At 40.6% G+C, this 17,689-nt stretch overlaps 1 protein-coding gene across 1 annotated transcript in view; it reads left to right on the top strand.

Annotated features, from left to right (window-relative positions):
• The window catches only part of LOC107271703, a 112,320-nt gene that overhangs the window by 75,294 nt on the left and 19,337 nt on the right, over positions 1-17,689 (top strand). The window contains exons 3-6 of the mRNA XM_015748005.2: positions 1,151-1,292; positions 14,521-14,585; positions 14,676-14,930; positions 15,705-15,926. Of these exons, the coding sequence (XP_015603491.1) occupies positions 1,151-1,292; positions 14,521-14,585; positions 14,676-14,930; positions 15,705-15,926 (684 nt within the window). The remainder of the gene's footprint in view (positions 1-1,150; positions 1,293-14,520; positions 14,586-14,675; positions 14,931-15,704; positions 15,927-17,689) is intronic.

The following is a 17,689-nucleotide window of genomic DNA, read 5'->3' as shown; positions in this document are numbered from 1 at the left end:
GAGAGAGAGAGAGAGAGAGAGAGAGAGAGAGAGAGACGTCTTTTAAACATATAAATTGGTACATCCTCGTAAATTGTTAATATAGGTTCATGGAATTGACTCTGGCGATAATTTCAAGTTTAATATAAAATTGATATACTCGAAGAAATTTTCATTGCATAATTACAAGAAAAAATTTTAACAATGTTTATCGAATTTTTGGCATATACATGTATATATATTAATTAAAATTGAATTGAAAAATGAGTATTTTAAAAATTAACACAGAGACAAAAAATAAGCAAACCGTCTACATAAATGGATATAGCGAGAATCTCATTGCTATTCCTCTACAAAGAGGCGTACCTTTTAAGTATCGCCACTCAACAAAATGAGAGTAATTAATTAGAAATGATATTGCTCCGTAGAAGAAGACAGGGGCAGAAGGGAAAGCCAGCGGTGCGGATGGCCCCTGTTTCGCCTCGAAACCTCTGAGTAACTGTATTTTTTGTTTTTTTCGATGCCCAACTTCAATTTTAACGAATTATACCGTCCCACTGCCAGTAATAAGGGATATCATTTTTCACGTTTTTAGCCTTTTACTTGTTAGGACGATGGGGATGCTGCAATAGGAATACACCCAGTCTTTATCGGTTGCTTATCGGGTACTTGAAAATTTTAAGACTCTCTTTCTTATATTCACTTAGGTCATTTTCCTGCAGGAAGCAATCGAATTATTTAAGATATAAGTAAAATAAATGTTTACTTTTATTTTATGTCTTTTCGTCTTTTGCTCTTTGTGTTATTAAATGCAAAAAAACTTCATAACGAACTTCAAACCTCAAATTCAAAGACTTGCCAGGTAATCGCTGTTACACGTAATCACATTTACCTCTTGATAATCCAATTCTCTCGTTGCGCCCATTTCCAGTCTCAACGTTTATCTTCTTCTTCTTCTTCTTCTTCTTACAGTCTCGATTCAACGTGCTATTAACTCCAGAATGCTTTTCTCATTCAGAAGATGCATCTACTTCGCATAGAAATGAAAAATGAAATACCCACTCCCCGAGTGTCTTGTAAGACAATAATGATTTCCCTCGGAAGTTGTCAAACGAAAAAATCAAATCGCTCCTTCGTCTACTGACGCATACTTTTCTTTATCTCTTTTCAGGTTGCGAATTTCCAAGTCACTGGCGAGGCAGCTGGTTCCAGTCTGGTGTCCCAGGACTGGTTACCATTAATGGATCCATAATCACGAACAAAGGTCAATGCGTCGCAGTCGGTGACGGCGATAAGTTCCTCGTACAAGATCAGTGAGTCTTAATTAATTAAATTACAAGTAGCAAACTAAATCCTAAACCCATCTGTCAACTGTTACATTTACTAATCAAGTACCGAGTAATAGGGTTTCCGAATAGCTGCACCATACACTATGTATAGAGACCATTATTACGAACCAGGATAACAGTTTGGACGTAAAACGAGCCGAAACGACGAGGATTTCGCGTTGTCCCGTGGCTGTGAGCTAATTTCGTTGCGAATGAATTTCACGTCATAACTGCTTGTTCGATCAATTTGCGTTAACATGCGCGCGTATATCCTAATGGATAGCAGAGGAGTCGTTCTATTTGTCGGTAGGATCGTAGCTACTATTGGAATGGAATTTTAGGGAGGACCGTTACAACGTACTCGAATTTGAGGAATAACAATTCTCATGGTTTTCATTTAAAAGTAAATATGACGCGAGTACAGTGGCCCCGCTGTTCAATAGCACTTGGAAATATTTAACAGTATACAATTTCACTGTGAACGAGTACAGCTGTTACTCTTGGACAATATTTTTACAACGTTTCGATCGTTTCTTCGTTTTCCAGTGCGCCAGTCTAGGTAGGATGCTGTATACAAATATAATTTAATGATAGAATTACGAAATGGCTTATAGGATTTATCGAGAGCATATCTCTAGAGGCAAAGTTCACGTGAGATTCTTATTTGTCAAATGTCGTTATCCTCTCGAGTTGCAACTCCGAACGTGATAACAGGATACCGACACCATTGAGACACGAAAGAGGTCCAATGCCTGGAAATTGACAGTCGTAAGTGCGTAACACCCCTCCATTTGGTTCGTACTACGCACTCGCATTATCGTTGAATTAAATTTCGAGAAATCTCACACAACTGTATTACGCCTGTCACCTTTCGTCATTCAATGTGAATTCAATCGTCGACGTCAATCGATTCTCATTGGATTAGCCTAGCTACTGGAAACATTTAGACCGCAACGTCAACCGACAAACGAGAGTAGGAAACGCTGAAATCTAAAGAGTTGATTGCGATGCTGATGGCGCTAGTAGAGCAGAACGAGGTACAGATGGCGTACGTACCTCGAGGACGCCGTCGAGTAGGAGACCAATTCGTTTGGAAGTGGCTCTTGAACGCCAGCGCCACGCAATCTACAAAGTTTTACATGAAAATAGGGCGACTGTGAGATCATGAAACCTCTTAACCTCAAACTTCAAATCTCGTTTCCCCTATCTGTGCTTCGCATTATTCTATGGCGCTAGACGGCCTGGATAACATTTTGGTAACCTGTCTCGCTTTGAGTACAGCCTGCTGATAATGTGGGAGAGAGAGAGATATAGATATAGATATAGATATATATATATATAGAGAGAGAGAGAGAGAGAGAGAGAGACAGAGAGAAAGAAAGAGAGACATCTCTATATATTCTTTCTCTCTCTTTCATATAGAGAGAGATACTCTTCTAGAGGGAACCACACGTGTTATACAAAATTCTTGGTAATATTAAATATTGACCGAATAGCTCGTAAAACGGCAAAATTATATGAGAATATATATATATATATATATATATATATATATATTCTATATATTATAGACTCTCGCCTCTCCATTTCTGTTCTTTCTATTTGAACGTGAAGGAACTAGCTACTTTTTTTTTCCCCATAGAAATGACACGATATGGTAATTTGTCCCGGTTTTTGTTGGTATGACAGTTGAATAAAAAATTGTAAATCGTCTTTTTCTTTTTCACGACGCGTAACGCACTTCCGTAACCGAGTCAAGGGTGGGAGGACGTATTACTATGTATAGTAGAATTCATCGAGATTCCCCGGGCGTGTGATATTTTCAATTTTCCAGCAAAAAATTATCATACATATTATCCAGCATCTTCATCCCATTTCACTCGACTTCGTTTTTACGATAATTACGTTTCCCTTTTGATAATTTCCAATGTTACAATCGCACAATAATCAATGTACAATTGATCGACTATTTCCTATGACGAGAGGGGGTGAGGGAGAGGTAGAGGGAGAGAGGGAGAGGGGGTGAGGGAGAGGGAGAGGGAGAGGGGGGGAGGGAGAGGGGGAGAGGGAGAGAGAGGGGAAGAGAGGGGGAGAGGGGGGAGGGGGAGAGAGAGAGTGGGATAAATAAAGATAAAGATAGAAAATGGCCAAGTGACAAGGAGCAAGAGAGAAACGGAACACCGAGTATGTATACAGAGGAATGAATTTCAGGTACCTGGTGGAAGGGATAAGGGAAAACAGAGTGCGAGTAAGAGAGTGCGAGCGAAGATGTGACAGTGAGGAGCGTTGCAGGGAAGACGAGGAACCGAGGCGAGTTGAGAGCTAAGTTTTAATTAATGTAATGGAGAGTGGTGCGTGATTAGCCTCCCAATCAGCAACTCCTCCTTGCGCAGGCGGAGACGACGACGGCAGCCGAGGGAAGTGGATTCAGTCGGAGTAAGAGAGCAAGATAACGATTCAACTGATCCAAGGGACGATAAGGGAAATGGGGGGAGGAGAGAGAGAGAGAGAGAGAGAGAGAGAGAGAGAGAGAGAGAGAGAGAGCGGAAGAACGATAGCGAGCGCAGATGCAAGGGAAGAAGGATGGAAAGAGGCGTCATGGATTACGTTACTATCTCGAATGCAAATCGACTAACGTTCGCTGTGGAGTTTCTTAGTCTGTTTCTCAATTTAGTAGACGCTCTCTAGTAGCAACTTTCTATTATTATTGCTGTCGCTAATATCATTGATCACTGCCACGTCAGAGCATAATGTTTGTAGGTACTTGGTTCCTAGACACAGAAAAATTATTGTTACAAGAATTGTTAAAATTTTAACGAAAATTTGTAGTGACAATTTTTAGGAAAATTTTGACAAAATTTCATGTGGCCGCAAACGATGTGATAGGTTACTTCTGTTAAATTAGAAAAAAAAATTGTTATCTTTAACTACAATTTATTACTGTACGAATATTGATCGTTGGTCTGGTAATCGCTGCTATATATATATATATTCTGTCTATGTACGATACGGTAGTTGAACCCGTACTTAGCTATGATTAGTTTATATGAATATGAATTTTTGGAATAAAAAAGTCGGGGGGGGGGGTACGTACCCACCGACCTAGCTCGTGAAATTGGTTTACGTCGGTTAATGGAAATAATATGGCTGTAGACGAGGATTTCGTTATGCGATTAACCATTCTCGGCTATTAGACCGTTTCACGGGAGAGTAGATTTAATTGGGAATTTTATGGTCCACTGATTAAAAGACGCTCCGGGATAAGTGTACAACAAGTACAACGATATGAGTTGGTATATAGAGACATAGAGACTCGGATATTTGACAATTTTCATCGTCCTCGTCTTGGTTATAAAAATGACGATTTTCATATAATCCGCTAATTAAAATATGCGATCGTTAGGTAAACGCAAACACATATCTCGTGGCCTTTACTGGATATATATATGTATATCTATACAGAGTTAAGGGGGAGATATTATTTTCATTAAAATCACTGTATGGCCAGTAGCCAGGACTACGTCGTCTGGCTTGATCGTTAATGAAATATCATCGTTAATGTTACGTATAAGCACTGTGGCCTCCATGTGGTGTCGTTATACTTATATGTATATCCAGTAGAGTAGATGCAGGATATCCTTCGTAATAGAATGGATAAAATTGGACGTCCGGCAATCCCCGTTGGACAGCCCTTCCTTTTCATTGGTCTCATCGATCACGCGTGGCAAAAGGGGTAGGTACCTACTGTTCACCCGATGTCATTTCTCCTGTCAGAAAAAAAGTTATATTGCCTTTGCGTCCAGAGCGATGTGCTCATACATTGCCAGCATATGAATAATATGATATCGAGGCACGAGATTTCTACGTTATAGTCTTTCTCAATTTCATCACCCTCTCGCCGCCCTTGAATCACGCGTGTATACGTATGTCTATATATACATACGTATACACATGTATTCATCCGTATATATGTATATATATATATCAATAACATATACTCTTCATCCCCTTCCAATATCCTACGGAGTATTCACTGATTGGATTTGAATTGGAGGTGAAGTTTATATTTCTGCAATGGCCGATGCATAACTTCTCAACATTATATCTGAAAACCTATAAAATGTTACTGGGGTCACAATGTTATTCAAACCTTTTTTTTCGTTAACGCTTAACACCCACGGTACATCCCTTAGCCAATCTATTCTAAATAGATCGATTCGGTCGGTCACGTGCAACCAAGAGAATATTAGAAATACATTTGGAGTGGCATAAGACTGAAAATATTTCGTGGTAATTTTGTACAAGGGAAAGGCTCTAGGTTAAATTTTTTTAAAAAGACAATTCCATCCTGTCGGTATAAAATTTTAATGTTACTTGAAACACCATCCTTGAGTTGCTTCTATATGGGTGGTGGCTACTTTGGAGAATGTTTGTCCAACATACCTGCAGGCATTGCCCGCACCCACGTAGCGACCGTTGAACATGAATAAGTAAAGGACCACTCACAAAGGTCGATGGGTGAGCACAGTGGTCAGGTCATGCCGCGAAAACTTATCCAATCAATCAGCCGGATGATCAAGCTCCCGTTGATCGGTGTAATCCATCAAGATATATCCTGATACCGGAGGTAGACCAAGAAGAAGAAAGTTATTCGCCGTCACGCTGTTTTCTCGAGTTATATTGCTAATTATTTTTCTGCTAACCGAAGATGAGGGAGGGGTTACAGTCTCGGGAGGGGCGAAGGGAGGAGGTACAGGAAAGCTCCTGAAATCGTTGAGTAAATCCACGGAAACGTGACGTGTAATTCGTTCTTTAAATTGCCTTTGACTTTTGGCCGTTGCTCTTGGGAGCAATTTTTTTCCCTTCAAATTATCAAAGTATCATTGGACTTAGACATTGAAATCCTTCGACTATATAGCTTATGGAGTTGATTTCTATGGTGTATCGGACTTTAATCTTCAAGACGGATAGTTATTTAAGATAGCTCCAAATACTGGTTTTGTAGCATCGTAGCACGGGTGAATGTATAGTGAAGTTTTCAAAGGACTTTACAACCACTTTTTTTTGTTATTCAATTGGAACAATCGATTTTTGACATTTGTGTAAATATCTATTACGTGATGTATTGAGTCTTGTTGATAATCGAAATATGTGTTCTTATCATTTCTTTTTGGGTCATATAGAATTTTTTATTAAAAACTTCGCATGCGGATACTATGTACTTAATTGTAAGCCTTTCTCATGTTTCTCACTCGCATAATTAATTAGTCCGAATTTATATAGCGTTGATATTCGTTACATATGTGTTTGTGATACAAGTTGATAATCCGATCTAAAAGCCGGTACCGCGTTAGTAACATACAGTAAAGTTGAAGGTGAATTGTCGAAATTACCGAGTACACATTAATTAGAGTGCTCGACTGATGAATGTAATTAGTTGAAGACAACAACTACTTTAATAACCCCAGTTGTGTCATCGTTTTATTAATGATCAACCCAGCATTGTTCCTGTCAACTATCTGTGGATCTCATGAAAATCCCCTCCCTATAACATACGTTACGCGAACTCACGTATTTTATGTTCTGTTTTCACATTTCCCAGCCAAGGGTACTAATTAGCAATGAACAATCTTTATGAATATTAGAGCTGAGTCCATTGAACCACGTTGTAAAGACACCGACGAAAATACTATATTTATGTATTAAACCGTATGCATGACAACTGCCACTAACAGTTTGACCGGTTGAAACTAAAGATAAAAAATTTCACCGCCAAGTACAATCCTAATAAAAAAAATTATTTTCATTAAAACCCATCCAGAGTAACTTTCTTGACCGTTCCGTTCAATCCATCCGTGCTAACACCATGAGTCGATAGTTGGTTCCGGGTCCCAGCCTCCGGCTATTCGAATCCGTTTTCCGCTCTATACAGGTTCTATGCGGAAGGTGAATTGCGGTTGGGTTTAACAAATAGAGACAATTAAGCTGCTAATATGAGGTGCGCGTGCGGACCGGCTCTCGAGCAGGATCTACCCAGGATGCCATACGCTACTGTAAACAAGAGTAAAACCAACAATGCATCCCGACGTTATACCGAAGAGCAGGACGGAATGAATATCGGGGTTTGAAAGAGCGTTATAGGTAGCAGCAATGGGTATTTGAGGACTCACGCAATGATCAACACGCAACACGCATTAGGTTCCGGTCACAGAAGTTGAAGGGGCCGTAGCTAGGGGATGTTCCAAATTTCCCGACACACGGATTGCCGGATAGGATAAAAACCAGAGCGACTAAATCAACAACCCTCGGGCCATTCTCCGTTTCCCTTTGTACCCACGATATATGCGGCTTATGAGTATCTGTATTGGTAGAAAAAGGAGAGTATCGGCTACTTTGGAACACTTCTTATTGGCTAACGAGCATATCAAACTCTTCATACGATGTCTCGTTATTATAGAAGAAAACCCCGCGAGCACCTTACATAATAGGTATACTCGATTGACGTCTTTAGGATTATTTTTTTATATCAAAGAAATATTATATCCCTTAAAAATTTGTACTTCTACCCTTGTACTTGCGTTATATTTTTGACTCTCCGTCTCATCGTACATTATATATATACGTATATACACCTCAGTCCGACGGTGGCGTATCAGGACGAGTCCTCGACATTTTGTAGAAAAGCATGAAAAAGGTAAGAAGATACGTATAGCTTTCCTCTTGCCATTTCACCCAGCTCCCCCATTCTCAGCGTTAAGAATTTTTATCTGTCCTCGTCGCTTCTCCATCATTCTCGATCATTCTGACGTATTTTGTCGCCACGCGCTACTCCATATCGACGGTTTCCTCTGCGACGTCACGACGAAAGCGTAAGCGGGGTGGAGGAAGGGAGGTGTTAAAAGTAACTTTCCCACCATGAAACAAAGTTCTCGAGTGGTTACGAGGTGGGGGGTACCTCGCTACTTTTCCTCAAGTTGAATTATCGGAAATTCGACCCGCAACCCCTTCGATCTCTTCGCGTCTGATGTCCTTTAAGGAAATTCGCTCCAGGAAGAGCTGCGACCTGTCGTGGCATCGACGTTCACCAATTCCTGTCTGAAATATCGATCGACTTTAACGTCGCTACTTTGTAAAGCACAGCCGCCACTTCAACTTCCCCATTTCCAACTCCCACCCTTTTACTCGCTGCTGGTGCCCTCTGACCCTTAGATCGTCTCTATCGGCTTCTCAGACTTTTCATCCACCTTCAACCCCTCCTTCAGGTTCTTCATCTTCACCACTTTATCTCGTCCTTCTACAAGTATTACATCGTGAATTCGAAGATCGCGTGGCCGGTCTTTACAGGTAAAGCTCCTTAGGATGGTTGGTCGAGAAGTCCGAGGGGGGAGGAAGCGGATGGACATCGTGAACTCTGGGGTATGGAAAGGTGAACGCTCTTTGCCTTCGAGTGCATTCTCTGTGAAGTTACGTAAATAATGCATCAATAGATGCTAGCCTGGCCGACGGCTTTGAGGAAGGAACAAACTCCTCGACTACTAGCTTTTACCTCAATTTCGCCCCTCCTCGTCCCATTACCGTTTCTCTCCCTTCTTGCTTATAACGCTAAAGCTTACCGTGAGGATTACGAGAGAATGACTCACGGTTTTGACGTTTACATCACGAGGAAATATTTTTTGTTTTTTAATAAAATAAATTTATTTGTAATTTATATATTTGTTTCCATCCATTTTTAAGTATTCCTCATTGTCATTTCAGTTTTTGCTAACAGAGTCCGTCTGAATGTGTGCTCGTTAGTTTCATACAAGTTTTCTAAATACAATTGTATATGTCTACTACAATCGAGTTTCAATGATACTCTTTGAAGTAAGAACTATTTTGCGAAATAACACGAGGCAGAAGTCTTTTTTTTCATATGTAACTTCCCACATGGGACGTGGGACTCTCCCTCTCGTATACACGTTACAATATAAATTACATCGATAGGGCGAAGGAATTCCCTATGGAGCACATAGCAATACCCTAAAAGCATTTTTCTATACCAAAAAAAAATGCGTGTCTCGCTAAGTTAGCACGTCGCGCCCTAAGCGTGCGGGGGACGCGACGGGCGAGGACTACGCTCGCACTTAACGCGAATGCAAATGCCAAGGGGGTCTACGAGGTACGGGCGTAGGATTTTACGTGCTTCTGTGATATACGTTCCTTTTATTCAGTTTCTTTAAGTCCATTCCTGTTCACGGCCAAATGCTTACTTTCCATTTCGTGGTTTCGCCCGAACGAAGGGACTTAAGACGGCGTTGCGCGCAGCTTCCCTCGCAGACAACACCAAGCTATTTCGCGAATTTCTCTCTACGAATTTTTTGCAATTTGCAAAAAGAAACGTACTTTGCAAAAATCTTGACATACGTACCAACGATATTTCACTAGTTGCACAATATCATCTTTATATTCACTCTATTACCAATTCGATTCCCTTAGTGTCTTGTCTAACGTTCTATATGTCTACAGCGTGAGACCTTTTTCCATCCACAAGCTCCACTTGAAATATCTAGCATTGTTCTGAGGGTAGGATGACCCAGTGTGCAAGTAATACCAAAGAAATACCGTGGGAGTTGGCCACCCTGGATCGTTCAGTCGTGCTACCCGTCTTGCAAGTTATGTACCGAACGTGAGCCAAGAGCACGACCTAGGACAAGCAGTTTTCTCGTGCAGGGAAAATCTACCGTTCGCCATCGAGCGCAACATCCGACCCCTAAATGCTTTTCAGTCGAAGACTCGTTTTCCGATCCCTTTAAACAAATAGCTATATACAACTATACGCACTGCCCTTAGCTCTGTTGGTTCTCTATATAGGTGTATACATCCATAACCCCATACACAAGCGATGAACGATAAACGAATGTTCAACCCTACCTTTTCTTTATCAGGGTAACACGCTCCCTTACGTATGTCATATACTATGATTACCCTATATGACTACCCTACACATATCTGATGACGTATCATTACTTAGGACCACATTCCAACGTACAGTTCTGTACACGGCGATGGCCTCTCTATGCTTACGCAAAGGTAGAAATCGATAACCCTTGTCCAGGGACGGTTTACGGCTCGAATAGGGTGAAATTGGGGTGGCGTTTCACGCTTACACGCCATCCGGCTATTAGACAGTCCAAACGGAATTATTAACTAAATAAGCATCCTCCATACCCGCTACATCCCTTACCCTCTCGGGTGCTTACTATACCGGTGCGACGGGACTGTATCTACTACCTGAATAACACAGAAGGACCGTCTTAAATTACTCGCTCGAATTAACGAGCGTTAGAACCAATTAATATCAACGTGGAAGCAGATGGCTCTTTACTCGTTCCCGTTGGCTCGCTATATAATTCCGGTCTTTTAATTCTATCGAGGTTCCAGTCGACATCTTTTGCAGAAATTACTCCGTTACTCTTTTTCCCTTATTTATTTATTTTTTTTTTTTTCTTCATCGATATACATATGTTGTCTCCGTTTCTTTCACTGTTATACCTGCGGTACGTTTGATTCGCAGTACTACTATATTCACGTCGGTCATTTAACGTGTCCACAAATATATCAACGAGCTTTCTCGTTGGCCTATCGCTGCTCTGCACGCAATCGATGATTTATCGAGGCGACTCATATACATATATATACACATAGGGAATCGTTATTCGCAACACTGTCAATCGCTCGATGAAGCATTAGAAATTATCGAGAGATTCCATACGGATGAACGAGCGTCTGCCGTTCCTCGTTAAAATGCGAATACTTGACTTAACGTAAGCGAATTCGTTAACGGTTAAATAAATACGACGTAGGGTACACGGAAGAGGCAGAGTCGTCGCCAGGAGATGGTGGCCTCCGTCTAGGAAGACGTCAGAATAGGAAATGGATCTGATGGTAGAGCCTCGAGATGACGGTACAGCATCCCACGTGCGTGTATCGACTATAGCTATGTATGGTGAACGTTATTATGACGCTTAAAGAATCTTTCAGGGTGGCGTGACAAGTGGCGAGGAATGATATCGGAGTAGGCAATGATGCGTCAGGTCGAGCAGCTGGCTGTGACGATATTATCGAGTAAGGGTAGGTACAATCAAGACTTTTGCGTTGGAATGAGATATTCCCCATAGGGTTTATATTATATAATAATTCGGAATTACAGCAGAGTAGCGTAGTTGCGCGATAACGGGATATTCTGCGAATGGGAAAGAAACTATTGGACTGGACGAGAATAAATAGATTTATCAAATCTTGTTTCTCTTACCCGAGACGTCGCAGGCTGAATTCGTTTTATCTAATGAAATTTGTGTGCAGGATATGTATATATTTGTCTATACAGTTGTACGTATTATTTTTGTACATATTTACTTCTCTACCTCTGGTTTCCTTCCTACGCATAATTATTATTTACTTATTTTATCATTCCGTCTTAAGATCGCAAAGACGTACGAATCCAATTACCTTTATACGTTGTATCGCTTTCTGATACTCTTGGTTTTCCTTAAGTTTCTTTCCTACCCTTTCTCCGTGATATTTCTTTCGAGATGCTACATTTTTTTTCGCTAATTTTACCATCGAAACGTAATTCGGAGATGGATATTGTATATTTAGGTGTCTTTACGTGTTTTTATTGCATTACTAGGGATAAGCATAAGGGAATACTTTGTTTCTTCTATTTAATGAAATATCCTTTTTATATTATTCGTAGGTTCAGTTTTCAATCAGATCGATACTTTCTTGTCCTGAATTATATTTTAATTTCTTTAACTTTTCGTCTCTACTTCAATCACATTGATTATCGTTTAATCTCATGCGTTGTCACTTTCGTTTGAATGATAAATTTTACGAAAGACTAAAAGCGATTAACGTTCCTCCACACAAATAAATGACATCATTCGGAATATCACTAGTAAACGGACGTACGCATCATTACCCAGTACCCATCATACCATCTTTACCTAGCTCTACAAAAATTCTCATTTTCAAACATGTATCCCGTTCAAGCTTCCTTATCCGCTATTTGAAATTGAAGCGCTTCATCTCCCGTCCGAAAAAGGCTAAGTAATCGTATTCAGAAAGTGACGATAACCCGTAGCACGAACGACGATTTTGCATTATTCGATCGCGCGATAAACCCTTGCGGAAACATTTATGAGATTGCCATTCGGTAGCGGGATCGGCAAACAGGTAGTATAACGAGCGATAAACACAAAGCGTGCACGAAGGTGCTATTAGAAGTCGCAGGATGCGTGCTGCTAATCGGAAGTACTTTTTGCATTTCCCGTTTTCCTTCGTCGTGATTATTGACCTGTCAATATCGGCGACGTTTGTCAGATTGAAATGGCAGATACGTATCGATCTCGTGAGCTGGGTAATTTGTCGCTGGGACACGTGTCACTGTTTGCTTTTGTCAAAATCGATCATGTCTCATTGTCTTCGGAATTCATTTAAACTCGATACCACAATGAGGAACTAAATAAACACAGTTATAATGGCCATATATAAAATATATAAGAACAAAAGACGATCAGTCTGCTAATATTATTGGGCATGAATTGATCCATTCGAGATAAGACATAACATACGTGTAGCGATAGTCATTATTGATAAAAATTTGTCATAGATAAATAATGTCGTCTTTGTCAATTTAATCATAGAAAATTTATTACACGACTGAAGTAACTGATAAAAATAAACTATAGATTCTTGAAAATTATCTTTATTATTAACGAATGGCGTCTGGAGCTTTCAGTCAAGAAAAATTTGGTCATCCGACGAATTTACTCAAAAGTTTTATTTATTAATTGTACATCGATATGTTAAAACGATCACGTTGGTACTGTACATATACTTAATCAAAATTTCCAACGTCATTCCTTTAATAATTCTTGACGTATCCGTAAATAGCCTTACTACCGAATAACGTTGTCACGGGTGAGTATATCAATATATGAAAACCGCAAGGATAACCCGTGAATATTTTTCTCCGTTACTTCATCTTCTGTTTATAATGCAGCTTCGTCTTTTTTCATGTACGAAACAATTCGATTATAGTTAATTAGCTGTGCTAGTGGAATTGACACGAGAAGAAATAATTATTATACGAATAATTCATGCAGTCCGCTGTGTAATTAAAAAATATCGCCTATCATTGTATATCGTTATATATTAATTATTCGCGTCGTTAACTATATCAACTTTACATCTAATTGTCGGGCAACCTGGTCTAACCTTATTCTAACGCGAGTAAAGTTAAAGAGCTGTCCCTTCTATAGTCTGCACGGTGTATCGCGCTACTTAAAACTTGTCGAACTTCTCTTCTTGTCCTCACCTATACATTCCTCTGCTTACTTAGCTCCAGTCAACTTAGTCGGACTTAAGTTAAAGTTTACCTTTGTTTCGTGTCCGCGGATCCAATACTAGCTCGTCACGCCACATAACTTTTAAGCCTAATGATAAGCCATAGGCTCGTATGATACTCGGAAACGTAATAGCACCTGCCTGGAATGACGTAGATAGTCATCTAGATGTTTGCTTCGCCTACAATTAATAAATGTACCTTGTACTCAAAATGTACTTAGAGAATTTATTTTTTGAAAATCAATACATTATCCTGACGATGACCATTTGGCATTCTTGAAAAGTCAATACTTAACCCTATAGCATTGCGGTATAGAAAATTACGACTGGACGAGGCTGTGCAAATTACGGAAGTTGGTAATGCGTTGATCCGCATCGCGTATTATCCATGGTAGATTACACGAAAGGATAAAAGACGCGTATTTACCTAACGTTAATTATCCGTTTTTCAGTCGGACGCGAATGCGTCAATAGAAAGACTGGGGACAAAGTGCGTCCCTACGACAGAAAAATATTTAATTGCACAGCAGCAAACGCGGACTCGCGCTTCCATGTGAAACGTCGTAACGCGGTTAAGAACTTTACAATAAACTCCGGCGCCCGCGTCTGGCAATCAAACTAAAAGGCAAAAATGCTGGCCTATGGCCGAGAAGCGGATACGAAATCCCATCCGTTGCATTAGCCAGATTGCTGAAAATTAAGGTCACCTTTTTTTTTATCATGCTCGCTCGCGTCGGATACTACAAGCTTATACTACTTTTATCCACTATCCGAACTTACTTGGTCATCGACTGACAACTTGACTTATCAAGGTTTATTATTCCAGGGAGAAGTGTTATCGTTGCATAGTTATGCACGAGAAACATCGCAACGTACTGCAGTACAAGGAGAGTAAGTATGACTTTTTATTTGACCGGTCATTTTTATCGGCTTCTTCTTTTTTAACTTTCTTTCCTCAAATTTATATCTTCACTCTTTCAGCTTATTGCCTGTCCGATCGACCGAATCCGAAGGAACTTTGCAGCGAGCTGGCAGGGGATGCTGCGCTCTTCTCTTTGTTTCGCGTCGGTGCGCCACCCACTTCGTGTCCTTTCAAAGGGCCCTTGGAATTCACGTATGTTCGAGGCGACCACGAGTGTCGAACTCCTGCATCCTCGGCAGAAACTTGCACCCAAGAATCTCGTCTGCTGTTACGTTATCAGGCCTGTGCCGATGTGCCATCTACAGAGAGTACGCGTAAGTAGAGAATTTATCGAAGATCTGTCACTTCTTAAATGTTTCTTTATCGACGTGGAATTTAGTTGAACGGACTGATCGATTAGGATTAAAAAGTTGCGAAAAATTTTGCTTACATTTTTTTTCAATTTTGATCGTGATACAAAAGTATTGATTTCGTGTGAAAGTGCCAAGTGCAACGTTTCAGTACGTTTTATATACAAACGTCGAGAACTTTTTAGGAAATTATGTAGTTTATCCTCTTTCACGCGATTACGGTCCAGTGAGGGAGAAAGAGGGAGAGAGAGTAAGAGAGAGTGGTTAGTCCCTGCGAAAGGGGAACCTAAAAGCGGACGAAGATCGAAGCGGCGTCTCTCGTAAATACTCGGACAATTAAGTGACGTTGGGCCGTTGCATTATCAAGCGCATTATCAAACGTTATTAAATACGGATGATCGTATTAATTAACGGTAGATGCAAGAACGGTAATTGTCAATAAAGCGGAACGGTATAATGAATGATTAATGGCTTTGTCAATTATCCTTCGTAGCTTGTGCAAACAATTTTGTCCAATTATCATCGATGCGCATTACGCGGCATATTATCAGGATAAATTTGCCTATGCTAATCGCGGTTACACGCTTTAATTAATTTTCATATTTTTCCCACTTTTGTACCTGCACATCGATTGCTCATCTCCGACGTTCGATTATTATTTTAAAAAACTTTTTGGCAAATTGCGTAACAGGAGCTTTTAAGCTTCCTTTCTATAACTGTCTTTCTCGCTGTGCGCAGAAGTGGAATTGGAATGTCTTGCGGCTTGGAGGGAGGGCAGCACGCAGTATCTCGTTGCTCGTCTACACAGTGAACGAATTGACAACGATGAAAATCGCTACAGGTGTTTCATTTACGCCAAAAAGACTGCGGACACGTGGACTCTCTCTCAGAGTGGTGACGCAACCTGCAATGGACTAACCGGCGTGAACGACGGCGCAAAAATTTTAACGATGCGACAAAGTAAGTTTTTTCCTTCATCTGTTGCAACGTTGCGAAAGAATGAGTTTGCCAAAATAATTGTCGAAAGCGCAAATATTGCGTTTGGGTGTATTCAATTTTTCATCTTCTCTCACGCGTATTTCGGCATTTCCTCAATGCCTCGAAGGAAACGAATTTTCCTCGCGGAATCCCAACGAAAAGGCAGCGGCATCGTTTGGATTTAACAAACTGATAAGGAATTTTTGTCTGAAATGCAGAAGCATTCCTCAGCTTCTGACTTTAGATTGATATTTATTTAGGAATGAGAGTGAGCGTCACTCCGACTTCACTTTGAGGGGTGGAACGACCCCCCCCCTCCCCCCTTCGTGCGCGAGGATGTACCTCCTCGTAGAGATGTCTCTCAGGAACTTTGGAGATCTGATTGGTCAATTATCTTGCATGACCTCACTTTCGACAAGCAGAGCGTAAAAGCTCCACTCATTTCCGCTTCCTGAATTCTGCACTTCCGCCGCATCGAAATACTTTCAATCTTTGCGATTCACATTTTTTCCAAATATGATTTACACTGTATGTCTTGACTTCATCCTCAATGCGCACTGTTATCTTCCGTAAGAACGACGACTTGAATGACTTGAATGAAAACTTATTTTTGAATCTGTTATAACCCAGTGACATTTTCAATAAAATTATTTGGAGTTCATTAATTTTTCAATCCCTTCAAGAATACTCTTTGAAAATATATTTTTGATACACGTTAGAGGGATATATCCCCCTACAGACGGCTACATGATTTTAAGTCCTTTATCGTCCAAAAGCTCTACCAACACTTTTCAAAGGGAGTTGCGAGTCATTTTCAAAATCTGCCGTGACTATATCTACAATGCAAATGCCCGAGTCACTATTCTAATTGGAATTTCAACTAAGCCAATTATTAACCGTGCCGACAACATAACGTTTATCTCCTCAAACGGATTATGCTATAGGGACAGCAAACACGAGTGCCGAGAACAACCCAGTTGAAAATTGAATTGTTCTCCACTAAAGTCCACCGGCAATTCCTTGAAAATTGTGCAACATTCTTCAAGCAAATAGTTCCTATTACCTCTTCCTCCGTCCTCCAATACAATTACGTTGCACACTGCCGAATGAAAATTCATCTGCGCGGTACAGCGAATGCCTAGATTATCGATCCCGGACGCAACTCCTGACGCAAGATATCATCGTCATAGCCTACCAAGGAACAACCTAAGCCTGTAATTTACCTTCGTATATTCCGGGAATCCGTTACGTACGCTTTCGCAAGATAAAATCTCGCACCCACCTTCCCCGACTAAGTTACAAGCTACAAAGGGGGATGGAGGAAGAGGCAAAGATGGAATAAAATCTCTGTGGAAATCCGTTTTGAAATCGGCGCACCTCGCTGGCTATTTAGCCAGAGGCAAGAAACTCGTTAGCTCGTCTATAGGTATAAAGCCCAGGCGTTAACTTGCCAGGATCCCGTTAACGCCAAGAAGAAAGCTTCGCGAGAGTTTCATCTTCTGGAATTTCGCGAATCTCTTATAGTCTGTGCGTCTTCCAACCAGAGACAGTCGTACGTACCATCATTCCTGTCAGAACCATCGCGTTTTCTCTTTCCCTCTTCTCACAGAGAATTCATATCCTCTTACGTCAGCTAAAGTCACCCCTATGTCAAATTAGCCCTTGAGCGACGCTGGGCTAACCATCAAATAGAGCACATACGCCTCCGGCGTGTGAACAATCGCAAGAAATTTCGGAACTTACTG

The sequence above is a fragment of the Cephus cinctus genome, unplaced genomic scaffold (assembly GCF_000341935.2).
Source record: "Cephus cinctus unplaced genomic scaffold, Ccin1 Ccin1_scaffold0080, whole genome shotgun sequence".
In the NCBI taxonomy this organism is placed as follows: Eukaryota; Metazoa; Arthropoda; class Insecta; order Hymenoptera; family Cephidae; genus Cephus; species Cephus cinctus.
This window is presented reverse-complemented; position numbering and strand designations above follow the sequence as displayed.